General features: G+C 26.1%; 1 protein-coding gene across 1 annotated transcript in view; it reads left to right on the forward strand.

Annotated features, from left to right (window-relative positions):
* The window catches only part of LOC135931051 (putative uncharacterized protein DDB_G0282133), a 39,075-nt gene extending 21,766 nt beyond the window's left edge, over positions 1-17,309 (forward strand). The window contains exons 9-13 of the mRNA XM_065467908.1: positions 12,433-12,657; positions 12,810-12,980; positions 15,390-15,525; positions 15,573-16,533; positions 16,624-17,309. Coding sequence (XP_065323980.1) covers positions 12,433-12,657; positions 12,810-12,980; positions 15,390-15,525; positions 15,573-16,533; positions 16,624-16,718 — 1,588 coding nt within the window. The 3' untranslated portion in view covers positions 16,719-17,309. The remainder of the gene's footprint in view (positions 1-12,432; positions 12,658-12,809; positions 12,981-15,389; positions 15,526-15,572; positions 16,534-16,623) is intronic.
* Positions 17,310-22,565: the final 5,256 nt, after the last annotated feature.

Here is a 22,565-nt window from a genome sequence, read left to right on the forward strand (position 1 = left end):
AAGTGTGATAGTATTAAGACCGATATTTAGAGTTTTTAAAAATATCAGATTGGGCTAATACCTGTAAAAAACCGATACGATTTTACTTTTTTTGTTATTTTATGTTATATACTAGCTGATAACCCATCAAGAATGACTGGGAATTAGAATTTTCTCCTTATGGATAAATTAAGTTACTTTCATTTGACGATGGATCAGAATAGTCAAATGAGAGGAATAGATTATCCATATTCATTCTTCTAAGATTTCTATAATTATTTAGAGAAACGGCCAAATATATTATGAAAAATATATAATAAAAAAAATATTATTTGTAAATTATGATATTTATCAATTCTTTTAACAAATTTTCCACATTCAAACGATATGGTTCTTGCCCTCCCTCTTTGTATATCTACATTCATCAGAATCATTTAAATGCTTTAAACCCTTCCTAAATACTCTTTAAAAAAAGACCTGCCATCATAGATTCGAATCAATTATGGGAGCAAACCTGATTATCTCACAAACACTGTGGTGATATCCACCCCATTGCAATGGGCTGATAGAAGATTATTAGCAAAAATGATTGTCACAGGTCAATACCCAGGGTCGGGTCCTAATTTATTAAGTATACGTACCAGTTAGGATTTAATGTTAAGGGATAAGGCAAAATAGCTTCACATGCCATTTATATTATATCCAAAATCCTCCTCCTAACATGGCTATTATAAAGTAGACTTTAAAAATGTTATAACAAATTTTATAAATTGTTTTTATCGCAAATGTCCTGTTTATTCAAAATTCCTAGAGACATATTGTAACATTAAAACTCCTTTATTCAGCCCACATGTCATAGATTCTGACGAAAGGATGCAGGGGGCACACATCCTCATATTTTACTTTGGTATTCATTGTCTTCATCTATTATCTTAAATCTAAATTTGATTTGGATATAAATTTTTGGTATCTTGATGATGGAACAATCTGTGATGCTCTTCCTAAAATAATTGGTTTTTAATTTCTTGAAGCCAATTTGACTCATTCTTAATAAGTCAAAATCCAAAATTTGTTTCCATGATAACAATATACAAAACCCTCATCTAGCAAGATTAAATTTTTTATTGAGTACATAAATAATAAAAATTAAAAAAATAAGGAAATTAATATAATTAAAAAAAGTATATTTAAACATGTTTCAAATATTTGTTCATATTGAATGCAATAAGTATATATGTATATACATATATATACATATATACACATATATACACATATATACACATATATACACATATTATAAGAATAATAAAAATTTTGGAATTAACTCATCAAAATAAGGTAAATTTTTGATTCACACCTCATATAGGCTTATCAAATTAAGGAGAATATTAATTCCTTGTCATTCTTATGGGACATCAGCTAGTAATCATATAAAATGTAAATATTTATTAGATTGTGGGAATGGATTCTTCCTTTAGGGTTTTTTAAATGGAACCTACAAAGCACTCCTTTGTAAATTCTTATCCACATAGTTTTAAATAAGTTTATATCTTCTCATGATTAGTGAAGGTCAAAGGTCCGGTCCTATCGGTCTTAGACCGGGACCGATTGTTAGACCGATCTTTTTTTGAGGACCGTGGTCCGGACCAGTCTTTTTATTTTTTACGATCCAGACCACGGTCCAGACTGGTCTTTTATTATTATATAAGTTTGCTTTACTATTCAATTAATATAATTTTTTTGTATATTTTATTTTATGATATTTTTCTAGATGAGTTATTTTAGATTTTGTTAATTTTTATTTTACAATATGAAAACCATAAGTTTGTCCAAGAAACATTTTACTTATAGTTCCAACAAAAAACAGTGTTCATTACAGTACCAAATTTAATGTATCTTCAGCAACAAGTAACAAAATAATTGTTTATAATTTTTTAGGCAATAAATTAATCAAAATAAGCAGTATTATTATTAAAATATTTTGGTTATTATTTATATAGTTCTATTTTTTCTTAAGAAACTGTCTGAATAATTCATTGTCAAAATAACTTCACCTTATTCTTAATAAAACAATTAGGTACCTTAAGCAGACATCTGATAAAACATAAAATATATACTTCTAATGATGAATCTTAATTTTAATATGCCCTCCACAAGCTCAAAATCACTTTCTGCAATTTTTAACCTAATTTGATTTGTTTTATCATTTTATTAAATATAAGAGTATTATATAAACAATAAAATTTATCCAATGGTATAGAAGAAAGTGATTTTGTACTTGTGGAGGGCATATTAAAATTTAGAGTAGATTGTGTTTTTGAGTTATTTTCATTTTTATATTTTATGTTTTATCAGATGTCTGCTTAAGGATGACATTATATGTCATTGGCTTAAGGTTAATAAAATAACTAGGTTAAATTATTTTGACAATGAATTATTCAGACAGTTATTTAAGAAAAAATAGAACTATATAAATAATAACCAAAATATTTTAATATTACTGCTTATTTTGATTAATATATTGCTTAAAAAATTATAAACAATTATTTTGTTACTTGTTGCTGACGATATATTAAATTTGGTACTGCAGTGAACACATACTCTATGTTTTTTATTGGGACTATAAGTAAAATGTTTCTTGGACAAACTTATGGTTTTCATATTGTAAAATAAAAATTAACAAAATTTAAAATAACTCCTCTAGAAAAATATCATAAAATAAAATATACAAAAAAATTATATTAATTGAATAGTAAAGCAAACTTAAACAATAATATAAGCGTAAAAATAAAAAGACCTTCCAGACCACGGTCCTCAAAAAAAGATTGGTCCAGTCCCGGTCTAAGACCGATCCGGACCGTTGACCTTCACTAATATGGATCTATTCTTCATGATGATCCTGATTATAAGAAAATATATTTTGATACAGGTACTGGGGTTAGGCTATATTTTAATTATTTTAAATACCCTGGCTAGGCCTAAAAATTACCCTAAAGGACGAAACCATCAAGTTGGATTAAGAAGAAAAAAAATACCAAGTTGATTAAGAAAAAAAAGATCTTTGCTGGGATTCGAACCCAAAGCCATCAGATTTGTTAGCTTCGTTCTTGCCGATTAAGCAAGCCACAGATGCTTTTCAAAATTAATTTTAAATATATATTATAGATTGTGACACTGTGAGTGTAACACGGCTTTTATATATATTATAGATAGATAGATTATAGATAGATAGATTATAGATAGATATTATTTTTTATTTCATAATTTACAAGTTTATGTAAAAAATATTAAAATAATACATAAAGAGCCAAATCAACCAATATGATAATTTTTAAATAAATGAGCAGACAGATGTACCAAAACTTGCCCATTGCATACCTCTTGCCAAGATGACATAGGAAACAGTAGATCATAATGGATTTTACCTTTACCAAAGAATCTATTTCTAAATGATATGCTTCTGCCACTTTTATTTTCCCATGCATTTACCACCAGAGGTCTGCAAATGAACATTTTCAAGCCCAATGGGAATTTAGTTAATGCCCATCCCAAAGGATGGAACCACCAAGTTGGATTAAAAAAAATACCAAGTTGGATTAAAAAAAAATATACCAAGTTGGGTTAAGAAAAAAATGTTTGTTGGAATTCGAACCCAATGCCTTCAGATTTGTAAACGAATCTCTAGCCGATTAGGCCACACACGCTTTTCCAAATAACGACTTTTTAAATATATATTATAAATTATGACAGTGTGACTAGGCTCCTATATATATTATATATTATAGATAATTATATAGTTTATTATACATTATTATAATATTTCAAAAGATTTATTTTTTATTTTTAACAATAGAAATGCACACTACCCCCTAAATTAAAGAATCTTCATATCTAGATGGTATAATAACATATTTTCATATTTTATATAGTAGAGCTTGGTTGGGTTATGATTGACCCATTTGTTGATTATTTTTCAAACCCCATAAAAGGTTGGGTTTTTATGAAGCCCACTATTTTAAAAATGCTAATTTATGTCTGTGTTTGTTTGGATAACTCTGATAATGGATATTTTATCCCTTGTGGATCCACTCGACTATTGGAGAAAATGCTGAATATCCAACTGCATGTAAATATTTGGCGCCTCCTGCAACAAGTGTCCCATCATGATCTATTTTCAGTACGGCAGGGGATATTGATAGTCCATATCGTAGATTATGCCAGAAAAGCTAGAGGCTCTCATATTTATTAAAAAATCTAATATATTATAATTTTATATATTAAATATTACAATTTTATGATTCATACCAACACATAATATTATTCAAAATAAAATCGATACATTATTATAATATATTTTTTTTTATCAAATATAATATTATTTTAAATAGTCTTAATTGTAGAAATATAAATATTAAAATAAAATTAAATGCATATTCGTTTTTTTCATAGAAAATATGGGTTTTTTAAATTACATTTAGTTCAAGGGGGGGGGGTTTGGTATAAAAAATCAATATAAATATATCGGATCAGTTTTGAACCAATATTCGATCGGCGAAAAATGTGGATCGGTACAACACTAATTATTATTATGTATATGTACCTTTATTGGAAAATCAAGGATATAAAATCCTTCATTAAACTATTATTTTTATTAATTTACGATAAATACTAAGGCTGTTCTTATCCTAAAATTTTTCACTACCTCGATATTACTAAAAAATCGATCTGATATTTATATTGATTTTTATTTACCATATCTTTATATCAATGTCATAAATATTTATATTTCAAAAAAGCAAAATAACTTAAAATAATGATTAAGTGTATATTATTTTTTTATTTCCAAAAGTCAATAATCTCATTTAAAATGCAATGTTTATAGGTGAATATAGTGTTGTTGCCCTATTTAGATTTTTAAAAGGGCTAAATCAAAATTTTAGCCAAAATATTATTACTTATAAAATAACCAAAAACAATAAAAAAATATCGACCCGATCCGATATTTTTTGAAAACGTTAAATATTGGAACAACCCTAATAGTTTACTGATATACGGTAATATTCATGATATTGATTGAACTTTACCGATATTCACAAATGACAAAACCGAAGGAAGAAGGTGCTGTTAATATTTATTTTTTAAAATTTACTTCTATAAATTTCAGAGACCTGCAGGCCCAGAATCCGGCCTGAAATGGGCCTAAATGACTTAAAATTCGGGCCGGCTTAAAAATTTTAAAAGATAAATTTGTACCAGACTTAAAAATTATATCAATTGATCAATGGGAAAATTTGGGAAATTTTTAATGAAGTTGTTAATATTCATTTTAGGGATGCACCGATATTTTATACTGGATCGGATCGGGCCGATATTTCACCCATTTTAAAATATCAGTTATCGGCAAATATTATAAAATTTTCCGATCCGATCCAATAAATAGCGTTTTTAACAAAAATAAAATAATATAAATATTTTTAGAAAAAGTTATATCTAAAAAACCATTTATTTTTATAAATAAAATCGAAATGCATTTTTATGTTTTATTTTTTTAATAGTAATAATTAGTTAATAAACATTCTGCCATAGTTATTTTTTTTCGCATTCTGTTTAAAAAAGTGTTCAATAATCTTCAGAATGTGTTTTTAGTGATGCTAGTGATATTGACAGTCCCCATCGCCGCAGATTGATCTCTGATAAATTGGAAATTTTGGTATTTCTAAAAAGAAATCTTCGATATTTTAATTTTAAATATTAATTTCAAATTTCATAATATATTTGTTTATTACTAATTATGTAAATAGATTAATGTTATTATATAAATAAGTAATTTATATCAATAAAAATATTTTATATACTTTTAGAATTGCAATTGAATTGAATATAAACTATAACTGTTCATTATAATATATTTAAATGACATATGTTATGGTAACAGTAAAATTATAGATGTTATACTAATAAAAAGTATACTAAAAAATTGGCATCTTTAAAGAATACAAAATTAGATATGATATCGGATCGGTTATCGGCCGATATCAATTTAATATCGGATCGGATCGGCCTCCAAAAAGTGGTATCGGTACACCCCTAATTCATTTATTGCTTATATTTTCAATTTCATTTGCAAAATACAATCAACATTATTAAAGAAATTTTAAAAATTTTTTGTTGGGACATAATGATCAAAAATAAAAATTCGGGCAGAGCTTTAAAGGCGTCTTTGAATTATAATTAATATTTCGATACTTATAAAAGTAAAAAGAAATAGGAAAAGGACTTTCTTATTAGTTTTAAAATTTGTAAATCAATTTTTTTTATCAATGGCCTCAAAATAGGCTAAATTTTTTTAAATATAGGGTTATTTGTCATTTTTAATATCATTTACCTATACTAGCGTTGGCTGATTAATTCAGCCCGATTTAAAATAATCAAATAATATATTCATAATACGAATAATTCGATTTTTTAAAAATAATTCGAATTTATTAATAAGACAATTATTTTTCAGATATATTATTTAGTACAAAAATTTTCTATATCTTAAATAAGTATTGTTAACTTTTCCGTCCGACCTTTTTAATTTTAATAATTATATACTGAGGGAAAATCGTTCGACATCGAGTCAAAAATTTTAGCCTTTTAGCACTAATAGTTTCTGAGATATTCATGGTCAAAATTGTCAAAAATGACCTTTTTGAAAAAATACTATTTTTTAAAATTGAGATAAAGTTAAAAAATAATGATGCTTAAATTAAATATATGTCCTTTTATAACTTTTATATGCATTTTAGTAGGGGTGTACCGATACCATTTTTTGGAGGCCGATCCGATCTGATCAGATATTTTAGATTATAAATTGATATCGGCCGATAACCGATCCGATATCATATCTAATTTTGTATTCTGCAAAGATACCGATTTTAATTTTTAATATACTTTTTATTAGTACAACATCTATAATTTTACTATACCATAACATATGTCATTTAAATATATTATAATGGTCAGTTATAGTTTATATTCATTTCAATTGCTATTATTTATATAATAAGTAATAACATTAATCTATTTACATAATTAGTAATAAAAAAATATATTATGAAATTTGAAATTAATATTTAAAATTAATATATCGAATATTTCTTTTTATATCAGAGATATGTCGGCGGTGATGGGGACTGTTAATATCACTAGCATCACTAAAAATAGATACTGAAGAGATTAATGAACACTTTTTTAAACAGAATGCGAAAAAAATAACTATATTGCAGAATGTTTATTAACTAATTATTTCTATTAAAAAAATTAAACATAAAAATGTATTTCGATTTTATTTATAAAAATAAATGGTTTTTTAGATATAATTTTTTTTAAATTTTGTTAAAAGCGCCATTTTATATCGGATCGGAAAATTTTATAATATTTGCCGATAACCGATATTTTAAAATGAGCGAAATATCGGCCCGATCCTATCCGATATAAAATATCGGTACATCCCTACATTTTAGTAAACATTTGGGATAAAATAATAATATTGCTGTATCCACGTTATAAGTTTTGAACCTAAAAGCTCCAGGTGTTTCATTTTCCAAATTTCTTTGAATTTAATATTTTATGATACATATATCTATTTACAAAAAAACTTATGACAACCATGGGTTTTTTAGTATTGCGATTTAACCCTCTATTGCGCGACATATTAATAAACTAAAAATAATTTAAAAAAAAAAATTTTTTTAAACCGTAAAAAAATTTTTAATGTGTGTTTTAAACAGGGCTGGCAAGTCGATCAATTGACCGGTCAAATTCGGTCAATTGACAGTTAGGTCAAATACTCTAAAATGTTGTTGGTGAATAACTATATTTATATAATGAACTAATATGTATAAAGTATATTTATCCATCTAATTTATTTACAAATTATTTTACAATATATTTTATTAGGCATCTATTTAATTATAATTTTATATAAAAATATAAAATTTTCATATTAAAATATTAAGAATTTTTTTCATTATTAATTTGATTGAATCTAAATATATAAATAAATATAAAAATTTAACTTAAGTATAGTTTGAGTAAATTGCTAATTGCCAATTTATATTACATTATGTACAATTATCCAAACAAGTTGGGCATCATCAATAATATATAATGAGCAAATACAAATATGCAACAAAGCTCTGAAAGCAGCTGTTGAAGAAGTTGGATATTTGTCCGAGAGAAATTATCAATAATATATAATATATTAAATTATATATTTTGGACAAAAAATTTAAAATTTTAAACTATTCTGGCTCACTTAAAAAATGAGATGCTTAATTTAGAAAACACATAATACAATCATGTCCATGATTTTATAATTTTCCAACCTAAAGAAAAAATATTAAAGATTAGTTTGAAAAAGAAAACATCAAATACATGTGCTCACACTGCACTGCTGATTATTGATCCCCAATATAAGGGGCATCTTTCTTGAGTTTGATGAAGTATATGACATAAAAATTAGTCGTTTCATAAAAAGATGATCATTAAAATATTTTATAAATTTCAGAAGTAAAAGCGTCGTATAGCCAAAATGTAGAAACCAGTAATTTTCATAAAAAACAATCAGATTTCGGGCTCAGTTGTTGTAATGGGCTTTGTTCACTTTTAATATTAAGAGAAATGTCTAAGAAATCAGATTGAAGATCTCGACAACCAGGAAATTTGTAGGAGTATATCATAACCTAAGATTGATTAAAAAATGTTAAAAAAAATAAGATTGATTATAAATTAGAACAAGGTTATGCCATGGAAAGCGAAACATTAATTATAGAATTTAAAAAATAATTTAATATACATACATTTTTTATCCTAAACAACATTTATTTGAATTTGACCATATTTGACTGGTCAAATATCGGTCAATTGACCGAATCTTATTTGACCGGTCAAATGCACAACCCTGGTTTTAAATACACAATGCGTATAAAAAGTATTATATTTTTTCAATTTCAAACCTATTACAAAATAAAGACATATAATTTTATTATATGATAAATAATGTAATAAAACAAATTTATATTAATTTATGAAATAATTTAAAACAATAGTTTTTTGTAGTAAAACATAATGATACACCATATTTGATACCAATCACTTCGTAATCAATTTACACCCAGGGTTTTTGCATCGCGCCTTTTTACTATATTTTGGCCAATGTGCTATTAAATCCTGTCTTATTCCTTTCTGCGTAATAAGACTTGTAGGCCCCTTGCTAGATTCTTTTTTATATTTAGTGTCAATTGATATTCATTTTTTTACGCTAGCGTTCATATTTTTTTAAATTTACAGAGTATCTGCTATTGAAATTTTAAATGTTAATAATGGCATCTGTTCTTTTACTGGTAACTTTAAAGCTACAAAATCTCCCCTATACATTAACCAAGATTTATGAGCATCATATCAAGTATATAGAATTCTATACGGTGATACCATTTATGTGATCTTATGTGAATTTGATATAAAGCAATCAATGAATCCATTAAATCGACACCTCCCATATTTATATTGTAAACTTTTATAGCTGCTTGGACACGGAATTTTAATTTTCAGTCGTTCCTTTCTATCAAATCGGTCACAATCTCCAACAGGGTAACTACCTATATACGTATTTACGATAATTACAAACCTATTATGCCATTTAGTAGCATTTCTACACCATTTACTGTTGCCTTCTCGATAAAAGATCCACGCTCCATCTTTTAGAATTCTTTTTCAGTTGGAAACTGTCATTTATAAATTCTATTAGCTCTCGCTATAGCAATGCTCTCTTTTGGGCGATTAATACTTGAAGTTCTATATCACAGAACCAATTATAAAAACACAATTTAAAATTGGAATGTAGTGGTACCAATAGTTGAAATACCGCATTTCCGCTAGTATCAACATCTGTTGATCTTGAATCAAGATTCCTCATCTGATGAACCTTTAAGGTAAGATTCAGAACTATCTTCTGGAATACAGTACATTTTGACTATAGATAGCAAATAAAGAATATTTAATAATTTTAAAAAAATAATCAAAAAAGCACAAATTCATATTGCTGCGCATTATGTATCTGGGTACACGTACCTTAAAACTTATATTCTAAACACTATTAATGAATATAACAATATATTTATATATAAAACATTTCTTTTACCTTTATTTAATAGGATTCTTGTTCCTGTTCCTTAAAAATTTGTGCAGGAGAAATGATATGATTTATAAAATGTAAAAAATGCAACTATTCGAAAGTTGTAAATTACGTATTTTAGAATTTTTATATTGATAGATGTCTTTCATTTTTGACAAAATTAACTATAGAAATAAATAAAATTATGTGTATCTATTATACATCATGTGTTATTAAAATTTATGCCTTTTTTTTAGGTATGTGTATTCAAATATGATGTACACAATAGAGGGTTAATACTCTATTTTATATGGGTGCAACATCTATTTGAAAAATATTCATTACTTTTCTTAAAATCGTAATAAATAAAATTATTATTTTTTTGAATAGTAAAATATCAAATTCGAAGAAACTATTGATTCAGGAACTATTAGTACCACGAGGCTAAAATTTTGGATTCGATAATATCTAGTGATGTTCTCTCAGTATGAAAAATTTTATCAAAATTAAAAAGGTCGGGCCAAAAGTTATCGATTTGGTATGGAATTACCCTAATTGCAAATTTAAAATAAATTTATTTAAAAAAGGCATAAGGTTTTCGTTATTTTTGGCAATCAATGTCTATAATAATAGGCTTTTTTAATCTTTTACTCATGTTAAATTATTAGCCTTAAATTAAGAACTAAATTAAATCAAATATTTAATCTAATATTAATAAATAATTCAATAATTTATAATGAAGGGGGAAACATCAAAATTAATTTGAAAATTGAAAATTAATATTTCGAAATGATCATGATTTAATTCTTTTTCTATTATTCATTTACTATTTTTCTAATAATTTCTCTAATAGTAAGCGCTGTTGGGTAATTATTTAAAAAATATCAATGTAAAAGACTTTTTTATCGTTTAAAATCATTTCAAGGCATTTAAATTGATTTACTAATGATCAGAGATTTGCTTCTAAAAATTAAAAAAGAATTTAATATTATATTTTCTAGCAGGCCTGGATTTTTGGAAATATGAGTACCTAAATACATAAAAATATTGTTTTATTTTCATTAAAACAATTTTTGGATAAGGGCTTGGGCTAGTCTTGGGAAAAATTTTGAAACTTATTTTGGTAATGTTGTTAAACGACTCGATTTGAGTCGATGTTTAAAAATGCACTACTCAATATTTTAACCTGAAAAATATTATGCAAACCTGAAGATTTTACTCATGGATGGCACAAAAGTTTGTACATCGCGAAATTTCGAGGCTTAGCAATATTTCCTGGCTAAAATATTAAGTTATCTGTTTTTAAAATCTGCTCGAATTGAGCCATTTAACAACCTTAATTATTAAATACTGCAGGTCTGGGCCGGACTTGATCAATAAATTAAGTTTAGCTAAAGCCGGCTAGTAATATGCATTTTGGGGAGATTTTATTTTAGCCATATTTTAAAAACAACTAAATTTTATAAAAAAAATTTTTTTTCAAATAAATAATATTACTCTTAAATCAATTATAAATGCCTTAAAATTTTTAACGATAGTAAAGGCCTTTTATTGTATTAAAATGTTCATATATAGCGCCATATATACTTTTTTATACATTATGCCGGATATTTATTTTAATTTTTAAATATATATCCAGCCGCACTAATTATTTAAGAAATTATTAGAAAAATAGTAAAATAATATGGAAAATAAAAATTTAGAACACTGAAGCGCATAATATATTCGAAGTATTAATTTTCAAAGATACATAAGATGACCAATATTTAAAAATTTAATTTTGATATATCCCCATAATTATCAATTATTGACAGTTATTAATATTAGGTTCAATATTCGAGCTAATTTAGCTTATAATTAAAACTAATTACTTATCATCAGTTAAAGATATTAAAAGCCGTGCCAGGTAATATAATTGCTAATGAGTTAAGATTTTTACAGATATTACTACAATATATATATAACGTGCCTACAAGTTAAAGGGGTCGGCCGAAAATCTTAATTTTCTTGCTCATTTGATATATAAGATGGATTCTAAAAGATTAGATAATCTTCCAAATTGTATGGTATCCACATTTGCAAATACTTAAGTATCATCGAGATCAGATGAAAATTCTAAATCATGCATATAAAGAGATATATATGGTGGCTTTTCATATTTTTTAAATTTAGTGATATATTTAATAAAGGGTTTGATTGAATGAGTAAACCCTGTATTTAAATTTAAAATTAGCTTAACCTTTCATTAATATGAAAATATTTTTTAAAATTTTATTGCTAATTTATATAAGGTACAATAATCTCCAAAGCATGAATTATAATAACTACACCAGCAAATATGTATCACCTAACACAACATTAGCTTCCATCAATTCATACAATTGTCAGTCACATGATCTTTTTGATGCGACCACTCGACATTCTAACAAAGTTACCCAAATTGAAAGCGATAATTCTCGTGTTTCTGATATTAGTGACACTTCTCCGATTAATACCACTTCCCTCGACAATATCCCGTATACATTATTTTACATATATTGTAAGATTTTACTGTCAAGGTTTTACTTTTATTAATTATATTAAATTTACTTTGTACAAAGTCTTATCGAATTCTTTACAATACCGTAGTAGTTATTTTTATATATTACTTATATTTCACATATAACAGACACAATGCTGATTCTACTATTAGTCACTCCAATAATGCAAACATTGCTGAAAGTTTTTCAAAGCCAATCAGTCTTTCTAGTGATATCTTTGAGCTCGATAAACAAATCGATTTATTAAGCCACACCCAATCAAATATTCTCTACATTAACAACAATTCACAGTCACAAATGTAAGAAATCAACACATTATTTATTTCGAGAACTGTGCCGATATTAAATATAGGATTGGGGCGTTTAAAAAACGGATCGGCCTATATTATTTTCAAAAATACCCGTCCATATTATTGTCTTTTATTATTTTACAATTGTATTTTTTTAATAATTTTCTAATATGAATGAATAAAATGGACCAAGATTCAAAATGTTTAAAAAAAATAGAATTCTTTTAAAAGAAAGGGTAGCTAATGTGATATAAGTTTTTTCATCAAGCGAAGGATTTAAAATAATTTACCCATCCTCTTTCAGCCATAAACATTGCCCATATTTTAAATGACATAATTAACTTTTTGGGGAATTAAAGAACAAAATACCTTAAGTATTCGTGATAATCCACCAAATAATGCCTTGGCTGAGAAACGGAAGATTTTAAAGTATAAAATTTTATGACATTGGTTCAAAGATGGAGGTAAATTCATAAATATTCAGATCGATTTTGTGTGAATATCGAACCGGATTAGTAAAAAATTAAGATTTATGATAAAATATTAAATTTTACTCTTTTTTATTAGGTTAAAATCAAAGACTAGACCTTTCCTAGCTTTAGGTTCTGGTCCTTTTTCTAAATTTATTGAGACTTACATTATTTCGCGCTAAGTATAAAACGTTCATAATTTTTTGCTTGATTGCTCAGAATTTAAAAATACTGAAAGCTAAAAAAATTACCTATTTTATCACAATTTTTTAAAATAAGCCCTGAAATCGATGGGCTTAATTTTTTGAAAATATTTAGGTTGGGCTAGAAACTATTGTAAAGGCTATAAATTATATATAAAAATTATTTTTCAGTGGCATAATAATTATTCTAGAGTTTAAAGTAAGCGCTGATACGAAAAGCGTTCGCTTGAAGTGTGTACTTGGAGCTGGAAAGGAAGCTTCCTAAATTTCTAACTTCTTTTTTTCTGAAAAATTAGGAAAAAATAATGAATAACATTCTCTATTTATACTAGCTTGTTCTTCCAAATAATGGTGATGATTGTTTGATAGTAATATTATATTACTAATTACATATAATTCAGATTTTATTATAATTTTTTTATTATACAAAATAATTTTGCGATTTACAAATTTAAAGTAAAGGAATTTAAATTAAATAAAATTTTAATAAAGAACTGCATCAAAAAAATATATAAAAAATAAAATAATTATTTTTCAATTAAAGTTGGACTTATTTTAAATATTCATTTACTATGCTTTTAATCGAAAGCGAGGCAAAAGTGCCCTGATCTAAATAATAATGATTCCCTATTTTTATTGGTAAACCGAAAAATAAAATCAACACAAATTAAACATTTGTTTGTTTATAATTTTTTTATTATATACAGTGTTGTGCGGGAGATTTTATGATTTGTGAAAATTAAAATTGGAATGGATTTTATGTAAGTTTGATCATTGTGATAAATTTCCTTTTAAAAACTTTCGATAGTCTCTCACTTAATGTGGGAGATCTGAAAACCCATCATAAGCCTCAATACAAAAATCATACAATAAGCCATTATCATTCAAGGTAAAATCATTTAAAACCATATTGCAATCAAATCAGAATGGTTGCACGAAAAATCCTCTATCATCTTATCCTTAAAACTATCTCAACGGTATAAGGATTTGAAAGCTTGCAAAATATTCATATAAAGATAAAAAAATATCTGATTTGAATGTAATAGTTATTTCGGACGATGACTTAGGTTATTTAAAATGTTTAAATTATTTTTTGGGCGAAATTAGGGCTGAGCTAGATAGGGTTGAAATTAAATTGGTCTCCAAATATGGGGTAGGATTAATATATAATATAATTTTAAAAATAAAATTGGTAATTTATACCTGATTCAGCTGTTGCAATCCTGATCACAGATTGGTATGTTTTCTTATTTATTAAACCATCTATTATTAGATTAAATGAAACATAATTACTAATTTATATGATTATATTATTAAATATCCAGTAATTTAATCAATCGATTGTCTATATAATTTATACCAGCGTTTACCCAAGCATTTATAGTTTCATCAAACCCATATAAAAAAAATTATATATTTGTATTAAAATAATCAAAATTAGGATCTATTTAAATTCATGATAATTTTAATAATTAACTAAGCATTTTTATTTTTTACTGCCCAAAAAAAATATAGTCTTAAGAATATTATAAATAAAAATGATTTTAGCACTTTAACCACTTTTTTTAAAATTAATATGGTTTATTTTGCATGGGTCATAAATTTTCTACAAGGATTTTATAAAATAGACAATCCAGAATGTAGAAAAAATGTCTCATGGAAAAATATTTGTTATTCATAAAAAGATCACGATTTTTAATCGGGATTATCGTTACATCTAATTTTAATGTATGCATGCCTTTTAGATCGGAATTTCAATCACCCTTATCAACGGTCACATCACTTTTGCCTAATTTGACACTGAATAGCCTATATTTAACAGATTCTCAATTATTGCAGACATTGCCTTCCATCTCCAACAACAAATTATCTCGTCAAAAGGTAGACAATTATAATTTGTTATATATATTACTATTTAATTATTTTAGGCGTTACCGAATATGGCCTCCCATGTCATAGCTTCTATGTTTAACTGTGAGACAAATGATATTTATCAGGAAAACACATCCTTGCACATCGAAAACATTAATATAATTACTACAGAAATGCATGGTGATTTACAAGTTATGGAATCTGAATCCAAACTGAGCTATGCACAGGCTCTTTCTCGCAAAAAAACAATATTCAAAAATGATATCGAAAAAAATTTTCAACCTGATAAATTATTGGATGTTGAAGATAAATCTTGTGTTGAATGGACCGAAGAAACTAACTTGCCAATCGCCTTAACTGGAGAAGTTGCAGATTATGGTTTGAACATCAAAGATGCCGATCAATGTGAAAACATCAAAGATGTAGATGAAGGTATAACCAACAATGATGCAATATTAGATATAGAACTAGGCGAGACCATTAAAAATGATTTAAACTGGGAAAGTTCGTCTTATATACCATTAAAAAATACCAACTCTTTTACTAGCATAGGATCTGATTCTGATAACGTTAATAACTCTTCTGAAAAGACTTTTAAACTTAAGAATCATAATAGTAATATCACATTAAGAAATTCTCGAAGGCCTCCAAAATCAATCAACTATGGCGCAAACGTTCATAGTAACCATAAAAATAATCTGGAATTTAAAACTTCAAATAATTTCAATTATTACCAAAAATTTACCTCCTTGCCTTTCCACCCCAGAAATATAGCCGCTACGAAACACCGATTGTCCACCTCTACCGATAACAAAGACCCTCCTACATTCATTAATATCAATAAAAACCCTATACCATATTCTCAAAATGGAAACATTTATTTAAATAAAAGTCACAATCTCCGGCCCACACAAAACAATACACCCAGATGCAATGGTTTCAATAACGATTGGTCAAGTTCGAATTCTAATCATATTGATAAAAGCGAATCTCTCAACAAGAAATCCACAGTTCAAAGTTAACTCCATAATATTATATTATATTTGATTTTGAATCTTGATTTTTATACAATTTTTATCTGTGGTTTTCTATGTTTCATAAATTTAGATAGTAGCCACTGTTTGAAAAGAATGAATGGAGCCCATTATAAACCACACCTTCATAACCCAACTTCTGGTGCTAATTATATCAAACGAAATTAAAATATGTAAATATTTATTAAACACCTTGTGGTCCAGATATAAAATCATATAATATTTTTTTTACCATATTTCTAATATTGCTTATAATATAATTTTTATAATAATTATGAAAATAGTTAATGTTATCAATTATTCTTTATATAGTTTATAACTCTAACCTATGTACATATAATTTTTATGGATTTTATCTGATCATTCGATTTTACTAAATTTTTTAAATATGTTTTTATTAATAGTGACATTTTCTTAGAAATATTAAAATTTCGTTTAAAAGATAACTAATGCATGCAAAATTCGTGAAATTTACTCTATGAAATTATATGAAGAAATCATTTTTGCATTTTTAAGGCCATCACCTAGCTGTATGAATGTATATGCTATAAATATTTAAAAAATATGTATGTCATAGCTAATAATATTTTCAGCAAGATGAAAATTTGTTTTATTTTTAGAATTTTTTATTATTTGTTTAAATTTAAAGGGTTTTAAAAAATTTTACGATTGTTTATAAAATATTAATTTTTAAAATTATACTAATGAATATTGTATAAATTTATACATCATATAATTTTACAGCTTGTTTTTTAAATAAAAGTGGATTATTTTAATTACTTTTGTTAATATTTTCAGCAACATGAAAATTTGTTTTATTTTTAGAATTTTTTATTATTTCTTTAAATTTAAAGGGTTTTAAAAAATGTTTACGATTCTTTATAATATATTAATTTTAAAAATTATACTAATGTATATTGTATAATTTTATACATCCTATAATTTTACAGCTTGTTTTTTTAAATAAAAATGGATTTTTAATTACATTTGTTTTAAATAACATTTTCTAGTTATTTGGCATTTTTGGCTTAATATTCGGTTTAATGACTACTCAGATTTATTATTTAATATTAAAGTTTTTCAGCCATAATAAATTTGATTAGTTTGGACCCTGCCTCAGTCAATTTAATATCCTTGTAATTCACAATGTCGCCATGCCGATGATATAGATAATAGTGCGTTGCTCATTATCTTGTAAATATTTATGTAGATAAGTTTTCATAACAACAACCTATAATAATCACACATAATATATCCTCGATATATTAACAATATTTTATTTTTTGCTTATTCTATAAATTTTCAAGCTAAATACTTTTATATTATTACCCAAAGCAATATGAATTTAGGATTTTTATACGATATTCATGGCAACATATCAAAACGATTCAACTGAACCTATAGCATGCCTTTTAAAAATATGAATAAATGTAAATAGAATATGAATGTTTAACTTAGAGTGAATAACTTGAAAATATTTTGGCTTAAAATTTTTTTTTACCTATGCTAATAAAAAATATATTCGATTCAATATTATAGTGGCTCTCTTATATCGTTTCCTCGACAATCTTAATTGTTTATAATTATTTTTTAAATTAACCAATTAATATAAAAAAAACTTTATAATAAAAAAACAAGTTAACGGAACCAAGAGTCTATGAAGCTGGTGGTGTTTCTGGAACCTATCCAACGTTTTGAAAAAGAATATGGAAATTTTCGTTTAATTTATTACCTATAATTATAATATTTATTTACTTTTATAAATTGCAGTTTGCTTCACATAACAATAATATTAACCCTTATGGTATTCCTATTAAAATTATAAATTTTTTATCAAATTTAACATATCTTTAAATTTTAATAGACTATTTTGTTACCAAAGATAATAAGGAAGGAGATAACTTTATATCGAGCCTAAATTCATTAGTTTTTCTATAATAGGCCAATTCAATCGTATGACGACATATTTGTTCCTACAGATTTATATATTTCTATAAAAAATATTTATAACTAACACCTCAGACATAGTTTTTCCCTGCGTAAGTTAAATCAAAATTTATCTTTTCAAATTATACATAATATATAGATTGATTATTTTTTTATACTCTTATTATCTTTAATCAATAGAATTTGAAATAATAAATTCACTGAAAAATATTAATAAATATTTTGTTTTAAAATGTGGTTTATTTTTAAAAAAATTAATGAGGAGTGCCAAAATTATCTGCTGCCTCCAATGAATAATAATCTCCGGCCTGCATCGGGTATTTTTTAAAAAATTTTTAGGGCCGGCCTGGAGGTTCGCGAAATTGGTGAAACGACTTGAGGATCAATTAACAAAACCTATGCCAATATTTAGAGTGTTAATTGATCTTCAAACCAGACACCGGCTGAATCAAAGCTTAATGAGTTATAAGGAAAGGGTGAAATTTTGAAGCTGCCGGAACGACTTGTAGATTCAGAGCACTAAATAAAGATAAGTTTCATCCTTAGGGCTTCCATAATTTCTCTGGTCAGAATTTAACTCAAAACATTTCCTTAGCGTATAACTATTTTTTCATATGGTTTTAACAAAATTAATTACGGAATTTGAATTTACTAATTAAGTGCTATATAATAGCTGCGATTATAGTTTATTTTTTGTATTTTTAGCAAATTATTAGTTTTGAGTGACTGAAGCACTAATCTCAACTAACAAACCACTAAAGAATGATATATGTTTCATCATTAGTGCCTCCAATTAACTTTTAAGCGTGAAGTTGACCAAAGTTATTGTTTAAACTATTTTTCCCTAACTTCGCTTACTATACAGATTGAAGTACTAACGAGGCACTAAAAAATGGCATATTATTCTTCGTCAGTGCTTTCAATCATTCGACCAACTTCACGGGGCTTATATTTAATAATGGGTAATTCCACTGGTGTCCGGTATGAAGATCAATTAACGTGCTACACATTGGCATGGGTTTCAGCAATTGAGCTTCAAGTCTTTCCGTCATACTTTCTCTATTTTGTTGATAATATACTTCCGTTTAATTTTTTTGACATTCCTTTTGAAAAATACAAAAGATCGACACTATTGGCTTTAACTAAAAAATGATTGCTTTAATTTTAATTTTGACAAAATGCCAAAACTTTTCGATTTTTTTATTTTATTATCATTTTCCTCTATTAGGTTTCGCAAAAAAGCATCTGCAATTATATTACTTGCGCCATTCTTATACATTTTTGTATTTTCTTCCAATTGTAGTTTTACTGGTTCGACATTTTTTATTATCAAACACCGTAGCAAATTCTTTATATAGTTTGTCAATATTTACGTTACCATTATCATTGTATTTATATCTATTGTTGATCATATTGATTTTTACATTTTTTGGTAACGATAAGTCAAATTCGATAATCCATGGAAATCCAAATAGAGCTGCATCATTTGTTTGTGTGACTAATAATGGAAGCCATTTTATGTTATTATTTAATTGTACTTTTACATCAGCTTCACCCATAATTTTGATTCTATTATTTACATATGTAGTTGGTGCTTTAGCCCTTCTAAGTTTTGGCCTTCCGATTTTATTTCATATTATTTCATTAATAATGGTTACTGCCGAGCCAGTATCATATTTCATTTTAATTTTTTGGTTGTTTATTAATACCTCAATTGTTGGATGTTTCCTATATTTGTATATTTTTCTTATTGGGACATCCGAATCGTCTTCTTTATTATTGTAATTTGTTCCGTTAATCTTTTCTTTAGCTTTACAACATACGGCGAAGTGGTTTGGTTTCCTACATTTGCTGCACAATTTTCCGTAGACTGTACAATTTCTAATAGCATGAAGCCGATTACAGAAATAGCATGGTTTTCTCCAATTACTATTATTATTTGTATGGTAGTTATTATACCCGGGCACTAGTTCTCTTTTTATATATGCTTTATTATCCTTTTGATAGTGCCGTTTATCATTATCATTATTATTATACTGCCGATTATTTTTATCATGTTGATTTATCCGATTATTAATATGTTTATTCAGCTCTTTGATTTTATATACCATTTTAGCAGTATTATTTATTTCTAAGTCGGCTCGTTCCATCGCTAAAACCAATTCTGCCACTTTGTTTAAGCTTAATGGTTGGTCTTCTTCTTTACCCGCGACTTAATCTAATGAAATCAATTCTTGATGCCAAAATAGTTCTTTCATCTTTATATAGTTGTTTTGCTATTTTATATATGTCAACCCATCCTACTTCCTCTATATTCCTAGGATAGAGTAATTTTTTGAAATCAGTTATAATGTTTATTCCTCCATAAGCTATAAATAATTTTTTTTAAAGTGGCGTCAGTTTTAGAAATATTTTTCATATTTAAAATATATTTGATATAATCAACGAAGTCCTCGATAGAACAATTTTCCTTTTTAAAGTCCTGGAGAATAATTTTATCCATAATTTCTAAGTATATATAATTTTTTTTTTTATAAACAGAAAAAATTTTTATAATTCTTATATTATTAAATTGACCGAAGACCGAAAACCTCGCGACCTAGATTATTTTTACCTTGTCGCCATTTTTTATAGTCAAAACAATAGATTCTTTATTATAAAATTGTTACCTATATATAGTCTTATAATTATGTCATTTAACTACTACTAATATGTAATTACATTGACCTTCATAAGATAATATAAAATGTAAGAAATATATAATTCAAATAGCGTAACCTTTTAAAATATATATAAACATTCAAATATAACAGGTATTACTATAGTTTTTGTTTTGGCACGTCGCCATTATTTGTTTATTTTTGTTTTTTTCGCAAATAACTTTTTATTCTTAAATTCAGCTACAAAAGTGATTGAAGCACTAACCTCTACTAAGGAAGCCTTAAAGAAGGATATAAATTTCATCGTTAGTGCTTTCATAATTTTCTGGCCAAATTTCGACCTCTAAACATTTCTTTAACGTATTACAATTTTTTATAAAGACGGTTAACCAAATTAATTATGGAATTCAAATTTACTAATTGAGCACTAAATAATGGCAAAACCGGATGTTTAGTACTAATATAGTTTTTGTTGTGGCACGTCGCAATTATTTGTTTATTTTTGCTTTTTCGCAAATAACTTTTTATTCTTAAATTCGGCTACAAAAGTGATTGAAGCACTAACCTCTACTAAGGAATCCCTAAAGAAGGATATAAATTTCATCGTTAGTGCTTTCATAATTTTCTGGCCATAATTTGATCTCTAAACATTTCTTTAGCGTATTACAATTTTTTATAATGACGGTTAACCAAATTAATTACGGAATTCAAATTTACTAATTGAACTCTAAATAATGAAGAAAACCGGATGTTAACTACTGCTATAGTTTTTGTTTTGGCACATCGCCATTATTTGTTTATTTTTGTTTTTTTCGCAAATAACTTTTTATTCTTAAATTCGGCTACAAAGGTGATTGAAGCACTAACCTCTACTAACGAAGAACTAAAGAATGATAGTTTCATCGTTAGTGCTTCCAAAAGTTCGGCCAACTTCACACCTAAATCGTGACGTCATAATTTTTATTTAGCTAATAACTTTTTTTCCATATGGCGGTTGGCCAAATTAATAATTGAATTTAAATACATTAACTAAGCACTAAATAATGGCGAATACCGGATGTTTAGTACTACTCTAGTTTTTATTTTGGCACGTCGCCAATATTTATTTATTTTTGTTTTTTCGCCAATAACATTTTATTCTTAAATTCGGCAACAAAATAGATTGAAGCACTAATCTCTACTAACGAAGCACTAAAGAATGATATAAGTTTCATCGTTAGTGCTTCCAAAAGTTCGGCCAACTTCAATCGTGACGTCATAATTTTTATTTAACTTATAACTTTTTTTCCATATGGCGGTTAACCAAGTTAATAACGGAATTTAAATACATTAAATAAGCACTAAATAATGGCGAAAACCGGATGTTTAGTACTATTCTAGTTTTTGTTTTGGCACGTCGTCAATATTT

Source organism: Gordionus sp. m RMFG-2023, chromosome 1 (assembly GCF_954871325.1).
Source record: "Gordionus sp. m RMFG-2023 chromosome 1, tfGorSpeb1-WG-v2, whole genome shotgun sequence".
Taxonomy (NCBI): Eukaryota; Metazoa; Nematomorpha; class Gordioida; order Chordodea; family Parachordodidae; genus Gordionus; species Gordionus sp. m RMFG-2023.